This window comes from Ambystoma mexicanum, chromosome 2p (genome assembly GCF_040938575.1).
Source record: "Ambystoma mexicanum isolate Mex_15411 chromosome 2p, UKY_AmexF1_1, whole genome shotgun sequence".
NCBI lineage: Eukaryota > Metazoa > Chordata > Amphibia > Caudata > Ambystomatidae > Ambystoma > Ambystoma mexicanum.
The window spans coordinates 990269086-990297006 of record NC_090923.1 but is presented as its reverse complement, the minus strand read 5'-3'; the positions used below and the strand labels follow the sequence as shown (position 1 = coordinate 990297006).

At 47.7% G+C, this 27921-nt stretch overlaps 1 protein-coding gene across 1 annotated transcript in view; it reads left to right on the top strand.

Moving 5' to 3' along the window:
• Nucleotides 1-27921, top strand: part of SART1 (spliceosome associated factor 1, recruiter of U4/U6.U5 tri-snRNP) — a 1237846-nt gene that overhangs the window by 985105 nt on the left and 224820 nt on the right. Inside the window, exon 13 of the mRNA XM_069644803.1 lies at nucleotides 3116-3286. Coding sequence (XP_069500904.1) covers nucleotides 3116-3286 — 171 coding nt within the window. The remainder of the gene's footprint in view (nucleotides 1-3115; nucleotides 3287-27921) is intronic.

Sequence of the window (27921 nt, the reverse complement as noted above, 5' to 3'; positions counted from 1 at the left end):
CTAAAATATCAAGACTGCATTCCTAGTAGCTATCACCTCCATAAAACGAGTAAGTGAGCTACAGGCTTTGTCCGTACAAGGCCTTTTTTTTTTATTATACACAAGAACAAGGTTGTCCTCAAAACGCATCCTATATTCTCACCAAAGTTCATTTCGCAGTTCCAAAGAAATCAATCCATATAACTCCCTACCTTCTTTAAAAATCCATCAAACTCAGCAGATGGAAGCCTCCATACACTTGATTTACGGAGGGTGGTCTTGTACTATGTGAACAAAACTAAACCTCTAAGGAAAAAAGACCAACTTTATTTCCATAGCAACTTGTACAGAAAGTGATCACATATCAAAGAACGCCATCTCCAGATGGATAGTCAAGTGCATACAGCTCTGCTATTCCCTATACAAGAAAGTCTTAACTTTCACCCCCAGTGCTCTGTCTACCAGAGGTGGGCAGATTCACATGTGTGGGGCAAGCGGTCCTAAAACATCTTTGCTGCTGTACCTTCTCACTTTTCTCCAGATACTGCTCTCTAATCTATGCAGAGCATGTGATCTAAGCTGATCTACAAGCTCCAGAAGGGATACATTACTCACCGTAATCGTATTTCTGGGTCTTGTATCTGCTTAGATTCACATGCACCCTGACCCCCTTCTGGAGTAGAAGGCATATAGATGTTTTCTGGGTTATCACTCTTTCTGCTTTCACATCTGTATTCTACCTACACTTCATGCAAGCTCATGTCAGAAACAATCTGAGGGACCTTGACACGTGAATGACCATGGGAACAGTACACGTCACACTAGGGATAGTATTACTAACAACCTATCTACGTCCGTTTTCAAGTTTTGAAAAACAAATTGTGTAATGCTCTGACTTCCACTGGATGTCGGACTATGCAGAGCATGTGAATTTAAGCAGATACAAGCACCAGAAATAAGATTACGGTGAGTAATATATATGGTGTTTGATTTATACTATTTGCCTGTGATTCTTATGTGCTTAGTATGTCCTTAAAGGCCTAATAAATAATTATATTTGTATATACTTACCGACTGACTGGTTATAACTGAAGGTGGGTGTATCGTTTGACTCTGCGCCACTGTGGTCAAAATATTCCAAATTCAATGAGATATCCAATTTTTTGCTGCTGATGGGTGTCTATAAGTCATAGCCAAACCTTAAGTTCCAAAATATTAAGATGCTGCTAATGCGCTCAATGTCATGCGTCATACGCATGACGCAAGTTACTCCACCGCGTTCTGGCGTATCAGAAATGCCTGACCTTGCAGTCCGCGGGTGTATTATTGAGATACTAAGGTAAACAGTTTGCTCCTATGTATGATATTTGATAACCCACGCATTTAGAGTAGCGCTTGATTCACAATGTATGTTCAAATAATGTTGGACTGATGGAATCTCGCTTCCTACAAACATTTCAGCACCTAAGACTCCAAGTTCACATGGTAAACAGTTATAGTAAACAGTTCTGAGCAAGAAAAATAAATTATGAAAAGTATCCCATCTCGCGATTAAAGTTAAGGCCTAACTCAGTAGATCTCATTTTATAAATCAATCTTGATTCAGCTTGTCAGAGTTTAAGCTCTTGGTTACCTCCCCTTTTACCAAGGGAGATTTTTTGCAGTCCAGTGAACCTTAGGTCTTTTGTGTACTCTGTTTGGTGTTTCTGTTGCCAATGCACTGCCAATGGAAATTTTGAATCTTGACTTCCAATGTTCGCTAGGTGTTCACGGAGCCTCACTCAAAATTAGCGAATGTTACTGCCAATGTAGAACTGTCCACAGACACATTTGATAGCATATACAATTTATTTAGATCTGTGACAATTGACAATTCTGTATCATTTGTGTTCAAATACTCTCAACCTTATTGTGACATGCACAACCCTATTTCGACGTGGGGCCGAAACACGTGTCGCTATAAAAAGGGCTACGTTCATCATTTATCGTCCGTGAATAATTAAATTTCGGACACTGTCAATTCTCCAACAATTGGAGCAAGCTACACACCTGCGCTACGTTGAGGGTGTCAACGTTATTCTTGCTGACTAACTTGAAATATTGGTGCTAGTCTTTGTAGACTCATTGTAGCCATAGACCACTCTCACACTTTTCCTGAGACTAAGCTCTGACCACTCATCCACCTTCCTTTGGGTTCTGGCTAGCCTTGCAGTGTCTTCCCTGTGCACTATAATTAAGGTGGCCTCCTAAAGTCCTCCTGCCTGATTTTAGAAATCGAACATAACAGCCTTCAAAACCCCAGCCCACCGTAATGGTGCAATTTCATTTGTGTATGCATGGTGGAGTGGAGGTGCTGGGCTCCACAGTCACAACCACCATCTCTCCCGCTCCCTCTGCATTTCCTTCCCGTTCTTGGAGACCAAGCAGGAAGCACTTCATGTGCACATTCTTTGTTCCTAAGCTTCTCTATATGGGCACACACATCACAAGTTAGTTGTGTACGCTGCTTCTATGTACTGTGATATTTCCCACTTGCACATGACACTACAGGTCCTGCCTTAAAGGGCTGACCGATCTCTGGGTATACACTTAAAAGGGTACTTTCACCGAGCCAGTATGTGGAATGATGACCCAGTGACCTGCTGGCCCATCCTAGCACTGTCGGGACTCTGTGGAATCCACCCGATACCACCAAGAATCCTACATCGCATTGCAGGTGGTGTTGCATGGCAAGACCAGGGACATTGCCACAGCTGATTTGTCACAAACTGTACATTATTACCATCCATCTTGCATCCAAAAAATTAAACCAGACACCTCAGCCACAGCAATCATTGTATAAGTCAGGAATGACTTGATGGAATCCATGCACCATACTCTTCAGGTTGGTCTTCACAAGCCTTCACCAGAGGACTTGTACAAAAACCTCCTAACAAGGATCTTTTAATTTAAGGGTGAAGAAGCATGATTAATGTGGCTTTGTTATAGGCAAAGGTCTTGCTATATTAAGTTCCATGCTTAAGGTGGTGAAAGGATTCTGCAGTTGGGCAGAAGTACTTCGAAGATGCAGGCCACAAGAAGGCAATGTCAAACAACCTCTTAGCTTACACTGAAATGATGTTATGTTATGTGGCAGGTTATTGATATGGTGAAGAAGCTTGAGGCATCGAAGGGCAGAGAAGAGGACGACGACCCAGAGAAGAAAGGGGCCATTGTCTTCAACGCCACTTCAGAGTTCTGCAGAACGCTGGGAGAGATCCCTACCTATGGTCTCGCTGGTAATCGAGAGGACCAGGAAGATCTTGTGGTATGTTCTCTGCTAGCATCAAGTATTTACTGAAGATCTGCTTCTGTAGCATCTCTAGCATAATGTGAAGATCTACATGTTCTTATTTGTTTCCCTGGACACCTATTGCCTCTCTGTGATAACTTTTTTGACTTTGTCGATGTATGTTCATAATTCACATTGTTTAACCACATCTCGGCCAGTTTTCTCAAATGTTTCTAACCCTATACTCGGAAGCCCAACCTTTCGTTTATCTACATTTTTCATTGTTTGGGTTCTCCTCTTTCCCTCTGTATGTAATCATAGATCTGCAGTCGACTGATACAATGCATGCTACCTTGCTACATTATGTAAAATCTGCAGTTTACAGTGGTAGTCCTCTCCTTCAACTTTTCTTGTTTTCAATCAGATTGAAAGACAGGAACATAAAAGGTATTCCTCTACTTCTGAGTCAACCCAAGTCTGCCACTGACAGCTTTAGGATGCAACAAATTCATTTTTCCTTGGTTGGGATTAAAATCTGAGATGTCATTTGCAACCCCTAATCAGGTTTCGACACATTGTTTTCTGAATGATCTGATTTACAAAGTTATTACCTTAACCAGTTGGAAGTACTTTCTTTAAGAGGAGAGCAATATCTAAATGTTTTTCCACCCAAGGAAATGTTAAGGTGGTTAATGTTTGTTGAAACGCATATTTAAAGGAGCACTCCACCCTCTGTTCATATTAGTGAGCTATCCCCCACTGATCAGTAGTGGACTTGGAGCGACTTTACACAACTCTGGTTTCGCTAGTTATACTTATGCTGCGGTTGCCTGATACCATGCATGCAAATGCTCTGCACTTCCCTCCCTAAAAATGTCTTGTCCTTTTTTCTTTCTTGATGGCACTCAGTCTTTGTTATAAACTTGCTTTCCTCTTTTGGACAGCTGCCGATTTAAGATTGTCCTTAGTTTCATTTCCCCAGTGACCTCTTGCTTTTTCTGTATTACTTTTGGCTCTGTTTCTGAGTCAAATCCTTTCAAGCACGACTTTGGCCTCCTGGGTGCAAAGCATACCTTACATTCCAGTGCTTGTGTACCTGGCAAGTGTGGGGGTGGGGAGGTTCCTGAATTGGTGTTGATGATTAAGAGATTCTTTCCCAAGTCCACTCTTCTCGGGAGAAACTTACATATGTTCCATTCCCCACAACCTACAGTGTTCCAGTAGTTTGAGTGGCCCCATGGAATATGATGTTCCCTGTGAGTCTTTTTGGGTCATAATCAAATTACCCCTGCCCTAAACCTGCCTCTTAACAAATACATGTTCTAGAAGGAGAGCCTCCCATGGCTCGTGAACTTGGATTTTACGGACATTTGCTAGGTTTCTTTTGTAAATGTATAAAGTGCAAACCTAGCTGGGAAGCAGTGGAGTGCTGTGCATAGGGGAGTCGCCCACAGCCTTATAAATAGTGCAGGAGTAGAAGACGAGCAGGGAGGTGAGACTTCAAGACAGAAGTAGTTTTCAGTGCAGCAATTGGGGATATGTATTTGGCGAATAGATTGTATAGACATATGTTTATTCAAAGTTCTATGTGTTGCACTGTACCTTAACCACCCTGCTCTCCTGTTCAGAGTTCACCATGATAGATTGGTGACATTTTCCGCTGGCAGTTTCAGGTGGACCACAGGTAAACCTTCTGGCATGAGGCCCCTTATCTGTTTTCTAAACCTAAACTTGTTAAAAGAACTTTTCAACAAATGAGTCCTCATCCTAGGCCTCACTAAGAGAACAACTCTCTGTATTGTGCTCCCCTTCCTGAGAGACCTGTAGCCTCTTTAAGATGCCCAGAGGACCCTGTTTTCTACTATACCTGAAACCTCACCCAGTTAACTGATGTGAAGGCATCATGAAGCAAGACACAGACAACCGATTCAAAGTTCAAACAAAAATGGTTTATTAACTTAAATGTCAGGATGGGTGAAGGCTTAACTTGTCCTATGCTAAGGTGGGATTTCCCTACCTAGAGAAACTAAGGATACTCAGAGTCAGTAGGTTCAACAAAAGTCTTTGTCCAAAACCTTTACGTACCCTCACAACTAAAGCTAAACAATGTGTATGAATGTCAGCATCAAAAGAAATAGTCTTCGCAAAATTCTGAGCTGCTTCCAACTCTGGGCTTACTTTCCAACTCCCCCCTACCAAAGTTCAAGACAGTTCCACAAAGTCTCTGGGTTCCCTTTCCCAAGTTCAGGACAACACAGTTGAAAAGGAATCTAGGGGTGCCCTTCCCCAAGAAGACAACACAGTTCAAATGGAATCTCGGGGTTCCCTTCCCCAACAGAACACCACAGTTCAAAACTGGTCTCATGGTCCTGCTTCCCCAAGACACCAGCTTGCCAACTTGTACTTAAGTTCAGTCTCTCAATATTCAAAACCAGTTCCAGGCCGACTTTATACTCCGTAGTTATTGATGTTTCACACAGATTGCTTTCTTCCGCTTCACTTCAGCAATCTCTTTCACACACTTGTAATTGCTTTCTGTATATTTCTTTGGCTTCCACAGATGGGTATACCTGGTTTAGGCGCAGTTGTCGGACTACACGGTCCACCCATTACAGGTCACGCAACCGGTCACCCTTGGCTTGCTTGCCTGCACAGGTTCTTTTGTAGCTGCACGTGTTCTGGTTCACACTCACTTGGCTCTCTCTTTGCCAGCCCTTTTAATTTGCCACATGTTTCACTCTTTGCCAGTCTCTGGAATTTGCCACCTTGAGCTTTTTTACAGACTTCACTTCGTGGTGCTCTTTTCCCTTCACCACATTGCTCTCTCACTCTTCAGCAATGTTCTATAATTGTTTTGGATTGCATTTCATCAGATTCACTCTTAACTTGCATTATATGGTATTCGTTCTTCACACCAACTTGTTTGCACTTTGGTTTATTGAAATCTTTAATATGCTCAACAAAAGCTTTAATTCATTTCGGTTTTAAATAATTTCCAGTTCTAATTTGCTCACACTTTGTAGTAATCGTCAAAACGCATTTACGTTGGTTCACCGCAGCAGCGGCTGGCCCGTGGGGAGGGAAGTATGGAGCACCACCAGCAATGACACCCCCACGAGTAACAGTAAAATCCTTTACTCATGGACATGGTTGGGGCTGCACTGAATGTGCAGCGGGGAGCGCTGTTCTTAGCCATCACTGCTGTACATGCGCAGCCCGACCCAGCAATGAAAGCCGATAAACCCGGCTAAAAAGGATGCCTGGGGGGCTTAAAAAAAACGCCCCAAGGCATCCTTTTCTTCACCCAGCCCCCTGTCCTGTCCCTCAGACCAGGGTGGGGTCAGACTTTGCACACCCCAGTCTGTGCAACAGATGGGACAGGGTAAGGGGAGCTGAAAGAGGGTCGGGTGTCTGTTACAGCCTCTGAGCACTGACCTTCCTCCAAGGAGGAGGGTCAGTGCTCAGAGGCTGGGGAGACTCGTGGCTATGACAGTGAGGTCACTGTGGAGCCCCACCCACTTTCTGGAACTTCTCAGAAACAAAATCAAGCAGTTTGGTTTCGTTTCTGAAAAGTTCCAGCATGTGGGTGGGGGAAGGCTCTCCAGTTACACACTGAGTGCCGGAGAGAGTCGCAGGGTGGGATCCATCTGAGTTAAGTTTTGTTTTTCTCTATTTTTTTTAAATGTCCCGACCCAAGTTCTGCATCCTGCACTGCGGAACTCTCAACGGGCTGTGTGAGAGGGGCTGCCGCTGCCTGCTATTAAATATAAAAGCAGACTATCACACAGGAGTTTTTTTTTTAATATAAGCTCAGCAAAACAAATTGTGTGGTCATCTGCTTTTGTATTTTGAATAGTAGGCAGCCAGCTATTCAAAAAAATAACACAACAGACGATCAAACAGAAAACAGATGCAGGCCTTACTTCCAGCATCTGTTTTCTGAAGCCTCCTGGGCTGTGCTCGCCACCCCTCTGCTTTACAATGCCCCCTGGGTGTGGGGTGGGCATCCCCCACTGCAGGGGTTTGCATGCAGTATGCAAGCGTGCATACAAACCACGGCAGCATGCGGTGTGGGGCACCCTACCCACAAGGGTACATTGTCCCATTGCCCTTCAGGCCAGGTTCATAAGGGAGGGCTTGCATTTTAACCCATAAACAAAAATTAATTGCAGGACCATTACAGATGCAGGAAACTCATCTATTAGATCTCTGTCCAGACTAGGTTGGGCAAAATACATGCACACCACCTAATATGAATAAGGATTGCACCAACAGAAGTGTCTTAACAGAAAAGGCCATTGCAAGGAGCATCATCAGTGGTTGATACTTGTAGGCTCCAAGTATCAAACGCTGATGATGCTCCTTGGAATGGGTTGAAGGCAACATGGAAGTGACTTTGGAATAAGTTGCCATTCTCCAGCGTGGGGTCTGGCATGGATTCAAATGCTCATGAATATTCCCAGTAGTCGGGCTGGGAATCCTCCGTAAAAGAAAAAAGTTTCACTTTCACTTACAAAATTTATTTCTCCTCTAAACCGATCCCTGTCCTCTGTCATACTGCCCCAGCCAATGACCACCTTCTCCATAAGCCCCTTCTCTGGAAGCCATCTTCCGATTTTTAGAGCATGTTTCAGTATTTGGCGTCCTCGAGTTTTGCTCCGTTAGCTACTTCTATGGTTTTTCGACAGAAAAGTTTCTATTTTTGTCAGGAAAAAGCCTGTGTGCTCTAATCTCCATCTGCCGACAGCAGAGATCAGTTTGTCTGAATTTCAGCGCCCTTCAAGGGTGCGGGTCATCAAAGTTTCTTCAATGTTTCCAGAAGGCCATCGGGCCTACTCTGCACCTTCTTCCTTCTATCATGGCCGGAAAATCCCTTTTCAACCTCTGCACCAGATGCGGACTACGGAATGTGTTTGTGGAGGACAAACCCCTCCAATGTCTCTACTGTTTTCACCTGGGCCACAGGGAAGGAGAGTGCAAGATCTGCCTCGGCTTCTCCAAGAAAACAATGCAGGATCGTCACAATAGACTGGCGGCATGGCTAAGCGCCAAAGCCTCTGCCCCGTGCCCCAAGCAGGGCCATGCTTCACCCAGGACTGGCTGTTCCGTTGAGCGGGCTTCTAAGTCCTTTGAGGACCCCCGATCCGTGGAGGCCCAAGACAAGGCCAATCACCGCGAGTCCAGTTCCAACAGGGTCACCATGCAAGCCGGTCTCGCGATAGGAATGGCATGATCAAATTAGCCATCCGCTTCCATCGCCAGCCAGCGATCGAGCTCCTCCTAAAAGAGGAAATCGTCCAACCTGGCTAAGCTGCAGGAGTAGCCAGAGAAGCCCAGGACAGAGGAAAAGGTGGCCGTCCTGCCCAAGAAGGACCGGGGGCACAGGAGAAATCTTTGTCAACGAATGAGCTGGTAGCGGCTGCTCTCATGCTGGCGAAAGGGGCTGACCCTGGGAAGGTAGCCCCTACTTGTGCCCAGGATATCCCTTACTCTGAGGCGGCAGGCCTCAGCTGGGGCTGTGGCAAAGCCTGCTAGCTCGCTGGAGAAGAGGATGCAGTCTCTGAGCTCTGCCCGACCCCCCCTCGGGGTGCAAAAAGGGGGCGAGGTGACGATGAAGTCCCAGACACAGGCACTGCCCCAGGCCATGGAAGTTTTGTCCACAGACGACGAAGACCTGGAGTCCCTGCACACGGTCCACAAGGACATGGAGGAGGATGACAGTGACATCCTATCGTCCCTAGATACTTTGGTGTCAGAAATCCAGAAAAGGATACCGCAGGTCCTGGTCCCTGCAGCCCCCGGTCCTTGCAGCCCCCGATCAGCCTCTGGCTAAAATGAGGAAACGCCACTGGTAGACACAGGGACAGACACAGCGACAATGATATCATCACAGCGGGTGGATCTTCGCAACAGAGGCCGTCGTGACTTGACGAGGGGGGATTGTTTCATTCCATGGTCGCCAAAGCATCTAAGCTTTTCCAGCTTATGCCCGAGAAACCAAGGAGGAGGGTTTCCTACAACCGAGGCGCGAGGTAAAGAGGAAGACCATCATGGTGGTACCCCTCCCAGACGACATGTGCGAAGAGGGCCTGGCCCTCTTGAAGAATCCTTGCACGGCCCCTGCCGAGTGGGATAGACTTATAGGGGTGTCACGGTATGGATTTTTGGACGATATGATAACCTTCTTGCCAAGTAACAGTATAACACGGTTATCGCGGTATAGCACACATATTAAAGTAACTTTAAATAATACTTTGACACAGTTTTTTACTTTTCTTAACAGACTTACACCACAAACAAGAAGTCTTTTTTGTATATAAATGTGTTTTACTAGAATTGACAGAAGTGGGCACTTTGTCTTTTAGGACTGTTAATTGGGAACACCAAACTCCCTTCTCCATTTACTGAGAACACTTTGGCCGCACTGAGTGCATAGCGAACACTGACTACATATCACCAGGGAAAAGAAGCCCTGTGCCCATGCTGGACAAATGTCTGAGCGAGAGTATAGGTAGGCCGGAACTTCATCCCTTTCTATTGAAGTAGACCCTCCCCCGACCCAAGTCTTTGGGGGCACTGTTAATATTTAAAAGAAAGCTTATAGCATTGTTTAAGTGGTCATTTAGGGTTTCAGCTCCACAACTAGGTTGCTTTTCTTTGTTCGGAAATGCAGAGGACAGGTAACTTCCCTTGATAATCCACACAACACAAAATAAGGCACAGGGTGAGGCTGTGTCATTTCAAATGTATATTTGGTGGCAAAATATAAATCGCTCCAAAAGGTGATCAATAATCACAGACCATTTTTACCCTGCTTTCAGCTAGTGGGTGTGGTGGGGCAGTGATACATTTTGGGATTATTATTCAAATTCATTGATAAAACCAGGGACTTCACCCATTGTAGTATGCATTAGAAAACACATTCTACATTATAATCTGTTACAATCTAAAATGTAATTTATATAATCTATAATAATTTACATACCACTCATACTGCATAAGCAAGTTCCTTCTCATTCCTTACAATGTACTGATTTTGTGATCAGGTATGTGCTTGAAAAGGTACAAACTGCACCATCTGAAACTGTGTGTACCCAAAAAACATATGCAGGCTACTTTTTCCAGATGTAGGGAATGGGGCTCCCCAAATAACATTTTGAATTGGGCAATCGTGCATCTTCAACCAGATCCCAAAGCAAAACAGTTGGTAAATGGATAGTTCCTGGGAATCACTCGATCATCTCAAAAGTGGGGCCAGAGAAAGTGTGAATGCGCACAAACATTTTAAATCTTTAGTGCATGCTCTGTCACCCCCCTCAGCCCCTGTGAAAACTGTGACATACTCTATTTACTAGAATGGTTCTGGAGGGACCTTGTGCAATCGCATACTTCTCTTTTGTGATGATCTGCATGCCATAGAAGTAGGCTGTAGGCTTAACAGCACTTCAGAAATTTCTGAGAAATGCAGACGTTTGCCATTTAAAAGGAACACAACATAGCTCATGATCGCTTATAAAGAAGCCTTTTTCAGTACGATTTGATTTATTTGGTATTTATAATGCGCCAATGGTGTTCCATTGGACTTTTCTGATAGGTGTAAACTGATGGCATGCAGGTCTGAGCCACCCCCACTCACCCCCCCCCCCCCCCCCCCCCCACATACCGTCATGCACATCAAGCCCACTCCAATGTAGACAAGAATGCTAGTTGGGCGACAGACGCAAATAACTATTGTTAGGTTTGTCACCTTTAGGACCATTCTTTTAACCTATATGCAGCACTTTACTCTGCAATGTTCACGTTCCAAACCTTGGCAACAGGACCGAGACTCACTGTACGGCATTTGCCCATACAAAGCAGCCTGCCACCGGACCACCACTCGACAGACCCTCCAGGATATCGTGGCACAAAAATGCAAATTTTGCAGCACAAAAATGCAAATTCTGCGGCAGACAATTGCATTTATTGCCGCATTTTCAATTGCCTGGTGGTGATTATTGAGGGGGTTGCACTGCCTCTACTTCTCAGGGTTGTTGGTGTTGGTTGCACTCACAGCAAGGCTTGGGTGGGAGCAGTGGTGGTGTTGATCCTGTGGCTGGCGCTGCCACCGACGTCCAGGGTAGTGGTGTGGCTGGGGCGTGTGACGCTCCTTAGACCCATAGGTGATGGTGTTGGCTTCACTACCAGCAATGCATCCAGTGGTGGTGTTGTTTGTGGGGCTGGTGCTGCCTCTGTAGAACAAGATGGTAGCGTTAGAGCTAGCACAGAGCGCATGGGTGGAAGTGTTGGTGGGAGTGATGTCTGCTGAGAGAATGATTGGTGAGTGTGGTGCTTCCTCTTAAGGTGATGTTGGTTAGGCCAGTGCTACTGCTGAAGGCATGGTTTGTGGCAGTGGCACCGTCATGGAGGGCATGATTGGGGGTGGTGCAGCGTGTAAGGCCCTGGGCGATGGTGTTGGTTGCACTGGGCTCTGGGTGGTGGGGGTTTTATTGCCAGTGGTGCTGGTGCGGCCACTGCAGTCCTGAGTGGTGGTGTTGATGGGTCCAGTTCTGACAGTGAGGGCCAGTGTATAGTGCTAGAGTGAGGGTGTGTGTGATGGTGGCAGACAACAGGTACATACGTGCAAAGATGTGAGTGAACATGCATGCTACACACCGGGAACAAGAGTGTGTACAAGTGTTTGAGAGGATGAGTGTGCGTGCAAAGGTGTGAGAGATTGTGAGTGCAATGGGAGTGTGTGTGCATGCTGAGCCAGTGCGAGAGTGCTCGCTTTTACAAGTGGACACGATGGAAGAGAAACAAGGGAGTCAAAATAAACACGGGCTCGAAAGCAGATGGGCATTCAGATTTGCAACAGGGAGTACAGTGAAAGGTTGAGAAAGTCGAAGGGGGAAGCAAGAGGAATATGGGACAGTTGGGAAATAGATACTGGTGATATGGGAATAGAGACTTTGAGCAGGTAAACAGGGTGAAGTGAGGGCTACGGAAATTGCACAGAGGAAATAGCCAAGAAATTGCTGGTAATGGGATGGGCAGGCCTGGGGAGGGGGAGCTCACATAGGATGGAGGCAAAAAGGGACAGGGGGCAGCTCAGTAAGGTGTCGTAATTGGCACATTGGGGGTCATATTGGCAAGGGGGGAGGTGAAGGGAAGAATGTGCGGAATAAATGGGAAAGGGTAGCTGAAAGAAAGGAACTGGCAACAAAGGGAATGGACAACACTGACTATCTGGGACCCTGTGTTCATGTGATAGAAAGGAGTAAGCAGGAGCCTGTGAGAAAGAGAGAGGGTATGACTTTGCAAAAGGATGAGGTGAGGGTGTGTGGTTGTAGGCTAGGCAGCGGCCGCAAGAGAATGTAAGAGATAGTGAGTGTGCATGTAAGGGTGCAAATGTGTGCATGCAATATTGGTGTGAGAGAAGTGCATGTGACGATGGAAGCGGCACACGGCGTCGGAATAGATCCACTGAGGAAAGGAGGTAGATGGGGGCTCAGATTGGCAACGGGTAGGAACACAGGAAACTGCAGGGTAAAAACGAGAAAGGGTTTTAAAAAGAGGAAGAAAAAAGGAAAGGGTGGCGGATGAAAAGTGAAACGATGGCAGGTAAACAAAAAGGGGGGAAAAGAGGGCAGGTGTAGCAGGCAGAGGAATAAACAAATAGAATTTTCCAGCAATATGATTTACAGGCCTGGGAGGGGCTGCTCACCTTTGACCTGTGTCAGCAGAGGTCTGCTGAAAACAGAGTCAGAGCAGATTCAGATTGAATACTTTCAGTTATTCTCTGAAAGTTGTTGACATTGACGGGTATTTTATTTCCGTAGGCAGCCGTTCATTCGTATTTAGAATGCACTGACAACCTTTATGCTGAAGTGTCAGAGTGTGTAATTTAAGAAATGTGGCAGGGGTTTTCCCCATAAACTCACACACTCTGACTTGCTTCATTGGTGTAAATAATTTACCAACGTCTTTTTCAAGGTGACCACATACAAGTTTCAAACCATGGGAATTTTAGACTGGATTACGTCCGAAATGTTGTAAAAATACCAAAGGCCTTTGTGTGGCCGCTTAACCTTTCAAATAAAAGAATGTGTCCACAAAGCTGCCTTTCAGAGTACATGAAGTAGCACTGAATTTCAAATGAAGCTAGGCAGGCAGATGCTAAACACGGCAAGCAGTTGTTAACCCCTCGCTCTCCAGAGAGCCTGGAGGGGAATGTTTGATGTGTACATTTTCGCAGCCATTCACATGTTTAGCAGGAGTAGCGGCAAGCAGCTGATTTTGCGATTTTATTGCAAATCACAAAATCGCTATAAAATGAAGAGTCTGACTCGAGAGCTTTTGCACTGAAGTGCTTTTACAAAGTTTGCTGCAGGACAGGAGCTAATGTCTTTTGTGGCGTGTTCAAAAGGCCTGGACCAAATTGAAACTTTTATGATCCTGCTAGCAGGGTGGTTGCTATGCAAAGGGCCTGGCTGTCTGTCTCTTTCACTAAGCTACGAAAGAAAAACAAAATGGGAAAAAAAAACCCTTCGACACATACCGGCTCTGAACATGACGATGTGGGATCCCGAGCCCCACTCCTTGGACAACCCTTTCCGCATTGCACATGGGAGGCTTTTTACACAGAACGTGTTTATTTTTGTATGGAAGATAAAAGCACAGTGCTAGAGGGCCCATGCAATGCATATTTCACTGGAGCTTTCAATGCATTTTTCACTGGAGCCTCGTGACTGAAGCTTCGACTTTGACACAGGGTGATCTGTCTTGCTAAGTGGGGGTGCTAGCTTACTGGAAGGTGCGAGGCAGCTGCATGCAATCTAAACAAAATAACAAAGTGGTCAGAACTTCCACTGTCTGTGTAGACAGATCTGTTGCCGTTTAAACAAACAAAACTGTGCTTTGATGCTGAACACACGGTAAACCGGTATGTGCACGGACAACGTTATTGTGATTAAACGAGGAGATTCATGGTAATTATACCGGTATACCGGTGTACCGTTACACCCCTACTGGAGAAGTAGTACCAGGTGCCTACGGTCACAACTATCGCTGGACTCTTTCGCCAACTGAGAGGAAGAAGTCGTCCAACCCTTCCGAGTCATCCTCAGTCCCTCCAGATAGCGAGGGGAAGAAGTTGGATGCCATGGGGACAAAGGTTAGTTACACTGCAGCGTCTAACATCAAGGCGGCCAACGCGCTGGCAATCCTGGCCAGATACGACAGTGACTGTGGTACAAGTTGGGCCCCATTTTGGAGTTCCTTCTCAACGACAAAAGGATGGAGGCGATTGCCCTCTTCCAGCAGGGAGAGGTGACTTTGCACCATGCCATCACAGTGGCGCTGGACATCGCCGACACAGGGTTCCAGCAGATGGGAGAACGGTGTCTGCCTCCGTCGTCAAGGCTGGTTGAAGGCCACACATTTCTGCCAGGAGGTCCAGGCAGGGGTACAGGACATGCCCTTCGACAGAGATAACCTCTTTGGGAAGGCCGTCAAGTCATTGCTGGCAATCAAGGCGATACAGAGACGGCCCGTGCCCTAGGCACTCTCCAGCAACACTGCTCTTCCTTTCGCGCCTCTAGAGGAAAGCCGGGCAGGTCGACTAATAGTTTCTCCACGTCCAGGACCCAGGAGGCCTTCAGAGGTGTTAGGAAAGATTCTTTTTACTGCACCTTTCCTTCAATCTTAATGGAACCCCCAAACGTTTTGCTTTTGTTTTTCAATCTGACCTGTACTTTTTGCAGTACAGTGAAGCCTTAAGCTTCAGTGCAGTGGCCTTTGCTCACATGTTATGGGGAAACTGATGTCCTTAAGGCTATCAGTACTGGGAAACAGTGTTTCTGATGTTTGTTAATCTGCTTAGAATCACATGCTGTGCATAGTCCGACATCCAGTGGTCACTGTGGAGTATTGCATTTTGTTTTTCGTAGTCGAAAAGGGGACGTCGACAAGGCGTGTCTGTAACACTATCCCTATAGTGACATGCAGTGTACCCACAATCCCTCACGCATCGAGGTCCCTCAGATTGTTTTTTTCCAGCCAGATATTGGTCGCCTTTACGCGGAGCTCCTCGAGAGACATTGCAAATTCATTTACTCGACCTTTGGTCGTTATTTATTAATATCTATTTACATAAGATCCCTCCCTCGACGTAGCTGCAAAGCCTTTTCTCCGCCGAGTAAGAACTTCGACGGCGGGGACGAGACGGAGGAGATCCTTCGGCCCTGCCGAACACCTGGCCTGGCCTCGCCGGCCATAAGACAGTAGGGAGAGTGGGGTCGTGGGACATTTATTGTTTCTCGCTGAGAATGCCTTTCCTTTTCCCCTCCCTTTCCCTCGGGGTTGTTATCACAGTGAAATATTTCCTCAGCTATGGAGAGGACACCCTTTAGGTTTTGCCCGCGTTGCAAGGGCAAGTTTACCTGGAAAGACGAGCATAAACGGTGTAACCGTTGCTTTCCCCTCGACCACAAGGAAGACGGCTGCGCGGCTTGTCAGCTTCTTAAGCCCAAGGCTTTAAAGGACCGCAGGGTCAAAAGGTGGGCGGCCTACGCCATGTCGAGGTCCGATTCCTCACCCGCCGCCGCAGAAAGTGACGAGGAATGTGATAACACGACATCCGTTGCGGAAGTCGTAGACCTCTCTAAGGAGCGCTCCCGCTCCTTGTCTGTCCCCGGCCCCGACAATTTTGGCTCACGCCCTGCTTATGGGGATGAACACGCTGGGTGACACTGACGCACACAAAAGACACTCCCATAAACACATAACCCACGGCTCTTCGTCGAAGACGAAGAAACCATCAGCACCAACGGAGACGCAGGTTCCACCGGCATCCTCCTCAGACCGTAAGAGTCTTAAACCCCCCCTCGCAACCGCAGACGCGACCAGCGACTGGGCTTCCCCCAGAAAAGGGCGCTACCCCCAAACCGCTAGACGAAGCACTCCGTCGGAGAGGACGAAAGTAGAACGCGTGACGCCCGTAACGTCAATACCAGAGCCCTCCACAGACAGATTAGTCATCGAGAGCTTGGCGAGGATAGTTTCCGCCGATAGCCAGAAGGGGACGGCGAAAGATACGCTGAATACCACTCAGAAGGCTAAAAAAACGTCGAAAAGGCCGGCAGGAACTGCCCCCTTCATCTAAAGGGACTCCTAGCCTACCAGAAGGCTTTTCAGACGGAGACCTTTCTTCGACGTTATGGGAAAGGTCAAAGTGTTTTCAGGCCAAAGACCCCCTGCCCCCGCCAACTCCCTCCCCCCCCCAGACCGCTCAGGGGTACCTCATGAGACCCTGGAGAGACTCCAGTTCTGTATGGAGAAGATGGAGAGGTTTATGGAGACTCAAAGAGGGACCTCAGATGGACCCCAGGGCTAAATTCCCTAGGCTGTTCAATCCCTCCCAAGTGGATGTAGATCTATATGACCTCACTGAAGAGGACCCCCACTTTCAGGAGGAGGACGAATTTTTAGGCAACGAAGAGGAACAAAACCTAGAGGAGGAGCGTTTTGAAGAAAATTCAGATATAGGTTGGGGGGGGCTTCGGAGAAGACATAGAGGAAGGTGCTTCACAGCCCTGGCAGTCCCCATCAGCGTTTTCGGACCCTGATGCACTAAACCTGCCCCCTCCCGAGGACTCACCTAAAGGGAACACGTCACCTATAGACGATCAACCTACATTTATTGCACTACTACGCAAGGCAGCAGCGCATTTCAAAATAGACACTGGGAGATTCCTCCTGACATTGACTTTGTGGAGAAGGTAATCAAGGAGAACCCCCCTGTCAGCCAAACCATTCCCCGCCTCGCTTCAGTAAGGAGACGAATTATCCCTTCACTATCTACACCCGCGTTGGTCAGAGGGGTCAACCCGAGGATAGAAAAACTATTCAGTCCCTCCCCTTCAGACCTGTTGTACGTCAGGGGCCACTCTGTACCAGACTCCCTAGTGGTGACAAATACAAGGAAAAGAGCAGGGGTCCCGCTGTCTACCAGCGAAGCACCACCAGATAAGGAGGGTAAAAAATTGTATGCCCTGGGGAAGAGGATCACAGCCTCCGCTGCTTTTTCCGCAAGGATTGCAAACAACAATTCCTTGCTAGCAAGTTACGCAGATGCACAATGGAGCAAGCTACGAAAGGACGCCGAGGAGGTACCAGAACCCCTACGCACACGCCTTCTGGCCACGATTACTGAAGGGACCCTAGTCAACCAAAGCATTGTGAAAAACACTCTGGATGCTGCAGAAACGGCTGGCCGTTCCCTAGTCCAAGGAATACTCCTCAAACGCTATGTCTGGCTGCGTAATTCGTGGTTTAAACCTGAAACACAAGCATCTCTAATCAACAAGCCTATATAAGATGCCAACCTCTTTGGAAAGGCGGTTGATGAGGCACTAGAAACGGCAAAGAAAGAGTTTGACAACATCAAAACCCTAGACCAGATTTCTAGGCCTCGTAACAAACGCGGCTATAGCAATAGGCGCTTTTTTCGAGGCCAACGCCAGCAGCAATACTCTGCAAACAACTGGTCCTCTAACCAAGGCACCAGTGGCCAATACAACCAGAGAGGACAATGCTGTGGCAAAGGGAGAGGTCGGGGTTCCACCCCTAGAGGTTCCCAAGCAACCAACACCAAATGACTCGAAGATTCGGGTCCCCTCCCATGCATCACCGGTCGGGGGCCGGTTAACATCCTTTCTTCCAGCATGGGAGGGAATAACTTCAGACCGCTGGGTACTATCAACCATAGCCCGCGGCTACTGTATAGAATTCAACAGTTCCCCAACTTACAGACCCCCAAGGGGACGACGCATGACACCAGAACACCTCGCCATCCTTCTACAAGAAGCGGACCAGCTACTGGAAAAAGGAGCTATAGGGGTCGTGTCTCTATCTCAGGTAACGGAAGGTATTTATTCAGTGTACTTCCTTGTACCCAAAAAGGACTTAACCATGCGCCCTGTATTAGATCAGCGCCCAGCGAACACATTTGTGAAACCTCAAAAGTTTCGTATGGTGACCTTACAGGAAGTGATCCCCCTGCTATCACAAGGAGATTACATGACAACACTGGACATGAAAGATGCATACTTTCATATTTTAATGTTGCCAGCGCACAGAAAATACCTCAGGTTCATGATAGAGGGCAAACACTACCAGTTCAGAGTGCTACCCTTCGGGATGGCATCAGCACTGAGGGTATTCAAGAAAGTACTGGCAGTGGCAGCGGCCCACCTGCACAGGTTGTACATCCCAGTATACCCTTACCTCGACGATAGGCTCATAACAGGGGATTCTTACGAAACATGCTTCTCAAATACCCAAAAGACTGTAGACCTTTTGTTCCAACTGGGCTTCTCCATCAACGAGAAGAGGTCCAGCCTAGAGCCCAGCCAAGTCAAACATTCCTAGGGGCTCTAATTCGAACAAAGGACAGCCTCGTCTTCCCCTCCAACGAGAGGGTCCAAAACATGCTGTTTCAGATCCCTCAATATGTAGCAGGTCGAGAGGTGACGGTACGCAAAGCAATGCGCTTGCTAGGAATGATGGCGTCATGTATTTATTTGGTACCCCACGCGCGCCTGCTCATGCACCCAATGCAAGAGTGGCTCAACAGCCAGTGGTGTCAGGCCAGCGGACAATGGAACGATCTAGTGGTGGTCTTGCAGCCTTGGTTCTCTAGCTACGGTGGTGGTCGAAGGAAAACCTGGTAATAGGGAAACCATTCGCCACCCCCGCAGTGGAAGCCACTCTAACCACAGGCGCATCCCTCACAGGATGGGGGGCTCACCTATCCCATCAGACTGCTCACGGAATTTGGACTCTGAACGTAGCTTCCAAGCACATAAACTTACTGGAGCTACTGGCTGTGTTCAAGGCACTAAAAGTCTTCCAGGCAGACCTACAAGGGAAGACAGTGATGGTCCTCACGGACAGCACCACAGCCATGTACTACCTCAACAAACAAGGGGGCATTCACTCTCCAGGACTGTCCAAGCTGTCCCAGAACATCTGGAAGTGGGCTCTCAAACACATGTTCCTACTGTCACAACATGTACCAGGGGAACTCAATCTGCTAGCAGACGAACTAAGCATAGACTACCCTCTGCCCTCCAGAGTATGAATGGCGTTTACACGAAGACATCGTCTTCAACGTTTTCACACAATGGGGATTCCCAGAAATAGACCTGTTCACAACCCTGGAGAACTCACAATGCCTAGATTACGCCTCCAGTTACCCCCAGAACCAATCCAAGGGGGGACGGTCTATCGATTCCATGGTCAGGGAAATTTGTTTACGCTTTTCCTCCCCCCCCCCCCCCCCCCCGACTCCCCTTCTCAACAAGATTGTGCACAAGATGCACCAGGAACAAGTTACCATGATAGTAGTGGCCCCCTATGTGGGCCCAGCAGCCATGGTTCGCTCACCTGATGGAGATGTCTATCTCCTCCAGTGAAACTTCCCTGCCCGTACAACATGCGGTCACAGGACAAGGGCAGGACACTGCATCCATGCCCTCAGACCATGAATTTAGCAGCCTGGCTCCTGAGATCATAGAATTTGGACATTTACAACTCCCGCAGAGATGCATGGACATCCTCAGGGAGGCTAGAAAGCCTAACACTCGTCACTGTTATTCTAGCAAATGGAAGAGATTTTTCATCTGGTGTAGAGGAAGAAACATCAACCCTGTTGACTGCTCTCCCACACAAATTGTTCTGTACCTGACCCATTTACTGGACTCGGGTCTAGTATTCAATTCTATTAAAGTCCACCTAGCGGCACTTTCTGCATACTCCACTTCCCAACTTAAAGTGTCATGGTGGAAAGTCCCAGTTATTAAAGCCTTTATGGAGGGTGTAAAGAGAATACACCCTCCGATAGCAAACCCAGCTCCAGGCTGGGACCTAAATGTGGTACTTACCAGGCTCATGGGCTCACCCTTTGAACCCATGCACAAGGCAACTCTTAAAGACCTCACTCTTAAGACCGCCTTCCTAATAGCTATCACCTCCATTAGAAGAGTAAGTGAACTACAGGCTCTTTCTGTTCTAGACCCCTTTGTAACGGTTCACAAAGATAAGGTGGTTCTACGCACACACCCAAGGTTTGCACCGAAATTCATTTTGAAATTCCATGTCAACCAGTCAATAGAACTTCCAACGTTCTTTCAAAACCCTTCAAATTTGGGAGAAAAAAGCCTGCATACACTTGATGTGCGCAGAGCTGTCATGTTTTATATGGAAAGAACTAGACCACTGAGAAAGATTAATCAGTTCTTTGTCTCGGTGGCAGCAGGAAGAGAAGGAGATGCAGTCTCAAAGTCCACTATATCTAGATGGATTGTTCAATGCATCACTCTCCGTTAGACTCTTGCTAAGAGAGAACTACCCTTCAAGCCAAGAGCACACTCTACTCGAGGCACTGGGGCATCCATAGTATTCATTGCAAATGTTCCCCTTGAGTCCATTTGCAAAGGGGCAACCTGGAGTTCTGTACACACCTTTACAAAACACTACTGTCTAGATGCCCACTCTAGATCTGATTCCCAGGTGGGACAAGCAGTATTAAGACATCTCTTCTCTTCCTTCTCACAACCCACCTCCAACTTCAGGTACTGCTCGCTAGTCTATGCACAGCATGTGATTCTAAGCAGATTAACAAACATCAGAAGACAATGCATTACTTACCGTAAAATAATTTCTGATGGTTGTATCTGCTTAGATTCACATGCGCCCACCCTTCCTCCCCGCTCGGATGGAAGGAACATAGCCATCTTTTTATATCTCTCTTTTCTGTACTCGCGTCTAGAAGGCTCCATCAGGGCAGAAAAAATACAAACAGAGGGACCTCGACGCGTGAGGGATTGTGGGTACACCGCACGTCACTATAGGGATAGTGTTACAGACTCGCCTTGTCGACGTCCCCTTTTCGACTACGAAAAACAAAATGCAATACTCCGCAGTGACCACTGGATGTCGGACTATGCACAGCATGTGAATCTAAGCAGATACAACCATCAGAAATGCTTTTATGGTAAGTAATGCATTGTCTTCCCTTAGTCTTGTGACTATGTTGCTACTTGTGGTTACTTTTGAATCACTTGTGGTAACTTTTTATCATTGCACAAAGTAGCTTACACTGCAGTGCAATGGGGTTAATTTTTGTTTTGCACTAGACTAACACTCAAAGGATTTTTTTGGTTACTCTAGAGGTGCTTAAAAGATGGGCTGGTGGCAGCAGTGACTTTTCCCCACTTTTTGGGAATTTCGTTTTTTGGTTTACCGCGTTTGGCTACTTACTTTGGGTCAAACATGACAGTGCCACAAGGTTTTTCGCCCATTCTTTTTGCATCTTGTTTAGCCTTCTTCCTGGCCTCAGAGTCCAGGAAGATCCTTATAAGGACTTCCAGTGCCCGGGAAAGCAGCAGCTTTTGGCGGGCTACTGGAGGCCTTGGTGTGTTTGCAGGCAGGATGTGGGCTGGGTCAGTCTGACCCTAATACACATCCTGGTTTCTGTGTGTCTGAGTGGTATGCATGAGTGTTCCTGCCAGTGGTACTGATTGAGGTGTGTGTGGGCAAGTTCTGCCATTGGCTAGTGGGAGTTTTGATTCCTACCTGGCTGTTAGGATAGGAAGAGGGCCCTTGCATGCATTTCTGAGAGATCCTGGAAGGACCTAAAGGAGCCAAGTATCCGTCCAGCTGAAGAGACCCGCAAAGAAACCTGAAATCTGTCTGAAGGAGGCCTGGCAACCAACTTCTGCTACAGTCCCTGTGAAGCCCTGTCTGTCTCGTGATCTTCAGTAGGCCTGCAAAGGTGCTACAACCCCAGGAGTGGAGGGATCATCCATTCCCGAACCCTACTCGGTGCCCATCACATAAACCACCTTCGGAAGTGCCCGGGTATCGTCCTGTGGCTGAAGAGCTTTGTTTTTTGGCTACTGCGTTATCTTCGTCGCTGTTCAGAGTTTACGCCTGAAACTTGCCACACTCCTGGCTGCCACTGCAACGACACCCACTGCAGAATTTCGGCGTCCTAGCACCAAGGGGACCCGAGAAAGACTGTAAAGTCCGACTGCAGCTACTGAGTCCTGTTGCATTGCTGTGCGTGGCTTGCACCGTCGGAAACCTGCTTTTCTGACACGCCTCCTGTCCCGAGAAGAGTGCTGCATCGTTTGCTTTTGCATTTCTTCGCCAAGAGTCCTTGCGCCAGCTAAAGATCCCAACCGGAGAATCACTCGAACCTGCAACCTGTGAAAATCGAGGACTGTGGTTTTCAGCAGGAAAAGCAAGCCAGGACACACTACCTTTGTTCTGGAAAGACTTAGGAAGATCCGGAGTGAGGGGGGTAAGTTACTGAGCTTTTAACATACCCCTACACTCCCATTGTAAGTCAATGGATTTATAATAACCCTTATTCTAACACTATTGGCTTTGCCATTACTTTGCAAGACTTCTGAATGTTGGAGGTAATTTTGGTCACTTGTCTGCATTGAACCCTGACTCTAAAAATCCATCACCGGACCCTACCTACATGTTTTCCTGCATCATACGTTCTGTGTAATTGTATCCTGAACAATAGTGCACAAGGCCCCAGACAACTTAAGGTTGGATAATATTAGTTGGGTATCATCTCTGTGGACCTTTGTGTGTGTGATACTCACCTATTCGTTCCTTTGCAGGACTATTTGTTTTGTATTGTGCATTATAACCTCGTGAATGTATATATGTACTTTAGTTTGATGGTATTGGTTGAGAAGTCTACATGCTTGTATTCATTTTTCTTCTAGTGTTTGGTCATAATTAAATAACTGTATTTGTATAAATCCTGTCTAAGTGCAATTTGTGACTCCCATTGTGTGACCTCATTGTGGACCCTTTACACTCTCGCCCCTCTGAAGAGCTTAGCCTAGACCGCCTGTCACTGCTACCTAAACTGGTTTGGCTACAGCTTCCCAGAGTTGTCATTGTCACAATATAGGTTGGCCTTCTATGCAGGCCATAGTATAGAAAATAAGTCCTAACAAGAAGCTGTTCCAAGGCCTACGGGTTGATGTGGTCAGTGCTGTTGTCGCCCTCAAGGCGAGGCGCCAGCGACAAAGCAGGACTGAGCCGACCAAGGCGTCAGGCACCCACCCATGCTTTGGGAGAACGGCTGATGGAATTCTTCAGCGAGTGGGAGATCTCCACTGACAGATGGGTGCTGGACGCTCTCGTCCTCGGACTTAAACTGGAGTTTCAGCACAAGTGTCCGCAAATCCCTCCGGTGGCCCGGCAGGAGCAGCACATCCCTCAACTCTTGGAGGAGGTATGGGCCATGCTACGAAAGGGGGCGATAGAGCTGGTTCAAAGACGACTCTGGGGCTCCGGAGTCTATTCCAGACACTTTAGTCAAAAAGAAAATCGGGGGCTGAAGGCCCATTCTAGACCTGCAGCGTCTCAACAAGTACCTACAGTCCCAAAAATTCCACATGGTCCCGTTGCAGCACATGCTCAGCCAACTGGAGGAAGGAGACTTCTTGATGTTGCTGGTCCTGGAGGACACCTTCTTCCACGTCCCCATTCGCAAGATGCACCGAAAATGTGCTCGCTTCGTAGTGCAGGGATGGCACTACCAGGTCAAGGCCTTCCCCTTTGGCCTGAAATCGGCCCCCAGGGTGTTCTTGAAGTGCCTGGCACAAGTGCCGGCCCATCTGCGTCTACATGGGCTACTTGTGTATATTTACCTCGACCACTGGCTCATCAGGGCCAGTTCGCTAGAGGTAGCGGTCGGACACTGTTAAGAAAGGAAGAAGGCATTGACTATGGCAAGGGGAAAAGTGCACAGAATTGCACAGTGAACAACTTTGAATCTAACAACGTGCATATAATACCCAAGACTTGTATATATATGTAAAACCCAGGAGTGCAAATAAAGTAAAACAATATTACCAATATATGAAAAAAGGGATGTGGGGTAAGCACTTAGGACCTCCTTATGACAGAAAGGAAAGTCAGCAAACTCTTTACCCACTATGCTATTACAGATACTGACAGCGCTAAACCCACGTAGCGGGCAAGCAAGGACAGATTCTGTAAACTGACACTCTGTAAAATACTGAATAAGGAACTTAGAAACAGTACTCACGAGGACCGGAAAGACCACTTGAATGTCAGTAATTTCACGAACCCTGTAGATCAAACAGGGACCCAGAAGGCTGTAAAAGCAAAGGGTTAAAGATAACAAAATACATAAAACCCTAGTCTAGGGCAAGTATGAATTGTGATAATTGTGAGGAAAACAAAAGGGGATACACACTGGAACTAATGGAAAATAAATGCAGAAGTGCAATGGAAAACATGGAATGGAATCTCAATAAAGTAGGATCGGGAGCAGGGAAAATGATATCACAAAAGGAAACCTTTCCCACCATCCAAGGAGAAAAGGCAGTAAACTAATTCTACAAAAGTAAAGGTTAATTCATCAAGCTTTTCAGTAACCAGGACAGCATAAAGGGACAGAAAGCACTGGCAAACTGGGCTGCATCAAAGAGTAAAGCACAGAGAAAGGCTGTCTGCAGACAGAGGAAGACAGAAAGGGAAATTCAGAAAGCATAAATCAATTAAGCACATTAATCCGAAATCCAGGACAGAGGAACAAGATACAGGAACTGGGCACAAAAGCTAGGAACTGGAACTAGGTACTTGGCACAATAACTATGAACAAGGAACTGGAACTAGGTACTAGGCACAGAAACTAGGAGCAAGGAACTGGAACTAGGTATAAAGCACAGAAACTAGGAACAAGGAACTGGAACTAGGTACAAGCACAGAAACTAGGAACAAGGAACAGAGACTAGTCACAACAGGAACACTGCTACAATGACCAGCGCCGGACTGAAGCAAACTGAGGCTTTTAAAGCTGCTAAACGAGCACACCCCTCAGGCGTGCCGCCTGCTGCACCTGCAGCCACAGGTGTTGCCTATCCTCCACCCAGCCTTGTGCTGCAAGGGAGGAGATGAAGCAGTGAGCCAGGCATTCTGGGAAGCATAGTCATTTGATTTAAGTAACATGCTGGCTGCCAGGGAGGAGATGAAGCGGTGAGCCAGGCATTCTGGGAAGCAGGAGGTGAAGCAGTGAGCCAAGGCATTCTGGGAAGCATAGTCATTTGATTTGAGTAGCATGCTGGCTGCCAGGGAGGAGATGAAGCAGTGGGCCAGGCATTCTGGGAAGCAGGAGGTGAAGCAGTGAGCCAAGGCATTCTGGGAAGCATAGTCATTTGATTTAAGTAGCATGCTGGCTGCCAAAAACCTGGAATGGATCCGGAAGGGAAGTAACTTGGAATATAAGGTTTTAACGCTCCCAATTCATCAGAACACTGTAGCATAGGGTTCGAAGGAAATGTCCAGTAGGGAATAAACCCCAAAACATGCCCCCAAGTGGCGGGAACGGGAGCGAAGGGAGCGAGCCGTGACAGACACACGAAGACGACCATCCAGCTGCTGACGGATCTGGGATTCTCCATCAATTATTGAAAGTCCTGCTCGACACTATCGAGGAACGCACTGTTCCTAGGAGCCAGACTCAACACGGTCCCCTGCCTAGCGTCGTCGACGGAGCAGAGAGTGGTGGGGAAAGTGCAATGGCTGTTGGCTCTGAAGACTGCCACGGTGTGGACCATCAGGTCGCTGCTCGGCATGATGTCATCTTGCATCTACCTTATCTGGCTATGCAGATTACGGATGCAACCTCTTCAGGAGTTCCTCGATGCTTGCTGGATTCAAGTGTCCGGAAGCTTCGCGGACAAGGTCCTGCTCAATGAGTTCCGTTATGGTGGTGGGGTGCTCTCTCCAACATCACGTGGGGCACAGGATTTCAAAACCCTCCATTCCAGGAAACTGTCATCAAGGACGCTTCCCTGGAGACCTGAGGATCCCACAGCGGACATCTGCACGCCAGAGGCCTGTGGCTGCCGGGGGAGAAGGATATACACATCAATACCCTGGAGCTACAGGCAGTGTTCTAGGCCCTCAAGTAATTTCTTCCGTCTCTGAAGGGCAAGGTGGTCAGGATCTTCACGGACAACACCACCACAATGTTCTACATCAGGAAGCAGGGGGGCACTCGATCCCCAGTACTCTCCAAAGAGGCACAGGACTTGTGGCACTGGGCCATCAGACAAAAGATGTTCATATTCTCATTTCACCTGGCGTGAGTCAAGAACACCATCGCTGACTTCCTCAGCAGGCAGTTGCGCTCCTGCCACGAAAGGGAACTTCGGCAGGACCAAGTGGACCACATCTTCATTGAGTTGGGCAGGCCTCAGATCGATGTGTTTGCCATGGCGGCAAACTCCAAATTCCTGAAGTTTGCCAGCAGGTTCCACCAACCGAGTAGCTTGGGGAACGCATTCTCCTTCCCATGGGAAGGACTGTTCATGTACGCATTCTGCCACCCACCCCTCCACCCACCTCCCGTTGCCTCTCCTGCTTCGAGTCATCAATCAACTCAAACAGTGCCGATGCAGGATGATACTATTGCCCTGGAGTGGCTGAGGCAGATTTGATACCTTGACCTTCTCGGCCTCTCGGCGTCGCCACCAGTCAAACTGCCGGTGGTCCCAGATCTAATCGCCAGAGAAGGAGGCGCAGTCCTGCATCACGACCTAGGATCGCTGAGGCCTTGGCTCCTGTTGCCCTACAGTTTGGAGGATACAAGTTGCCAGCGGACTACAGGGAGGTCCTTGCGAAGGCCAGAGCATATCGACTTTGAAGTGCTACGATCACAAATGGAAGTGTTTCGCTACATGGTGCTGGTCGCAGAAGATCATCCCTCTGAGGGTCACGGTCCGCAGATTCTCCTGTACTTGTTATCCTTGGCCAAGGCCAGACTGGTGCACACCTCTATCGAGGTACATCTGACAGTGATCGCCCGCTACACCCGGTCTCCAGGACGATCTTTTCTTTGGTCTCACCGTCTCGTAAAGGAGTTCCTCATAAGAACTGTTTTGATCTTTTTCCGCTGTTGAGGGTTCCTGCCCCGGCGTGGGAACTCAACGTGGTGCTGACGAGGCCCATGGGGGGGCCCACTTTGAGCCAATGCATCAGGCCCCGCTCAAGTTCCTCTCATGGAAGATGGCTTTCCTTGTGGCCATTACCTCTGCCAGGAGGGTAGGTGAGATCCTGGCCCTATCGTGTGACTTTCCACGAGTCGAGGGTGGTGCTGCGGACGCACCCCTTTTTCATGCCGAAGGTTCCGTTGGGGGTTCCACCTCAACAAGCCTTTGGTGTTGCCTGTTTTTTTCCCAAAGCCTTCATCACAGGCTGAAAGGGCCTTACACTCACTTGGACGTTGCTCGTGCGCTGAAGTTGTACGTTACATGCACAAAGAGTTTTTGCAAGACGTCTCAACTGTTTGTGAACTTTGGTCCTGTAAACCATGGGAAGGCTTTGTCCAAGGCTTCCATTTACAGGTGGCTCTCCGGCTGCATCACGCACTGTCATCAGTTGGCGAACTGACCGCTGCCCGGCTGCTGCGTGGAGGTCCACGCACACCTTCATAAAGTCCTACTGCATTGACAGGGTTTCCAGAGAGGAGTTCAGAGTCGGCCAAGCAATGCTACGCAACCTGGTCCCTTGTGGTGAGTCTGTTCCAGAGGTAAGAGCATTGCTTCTGTTGAGCCTTGCCACCT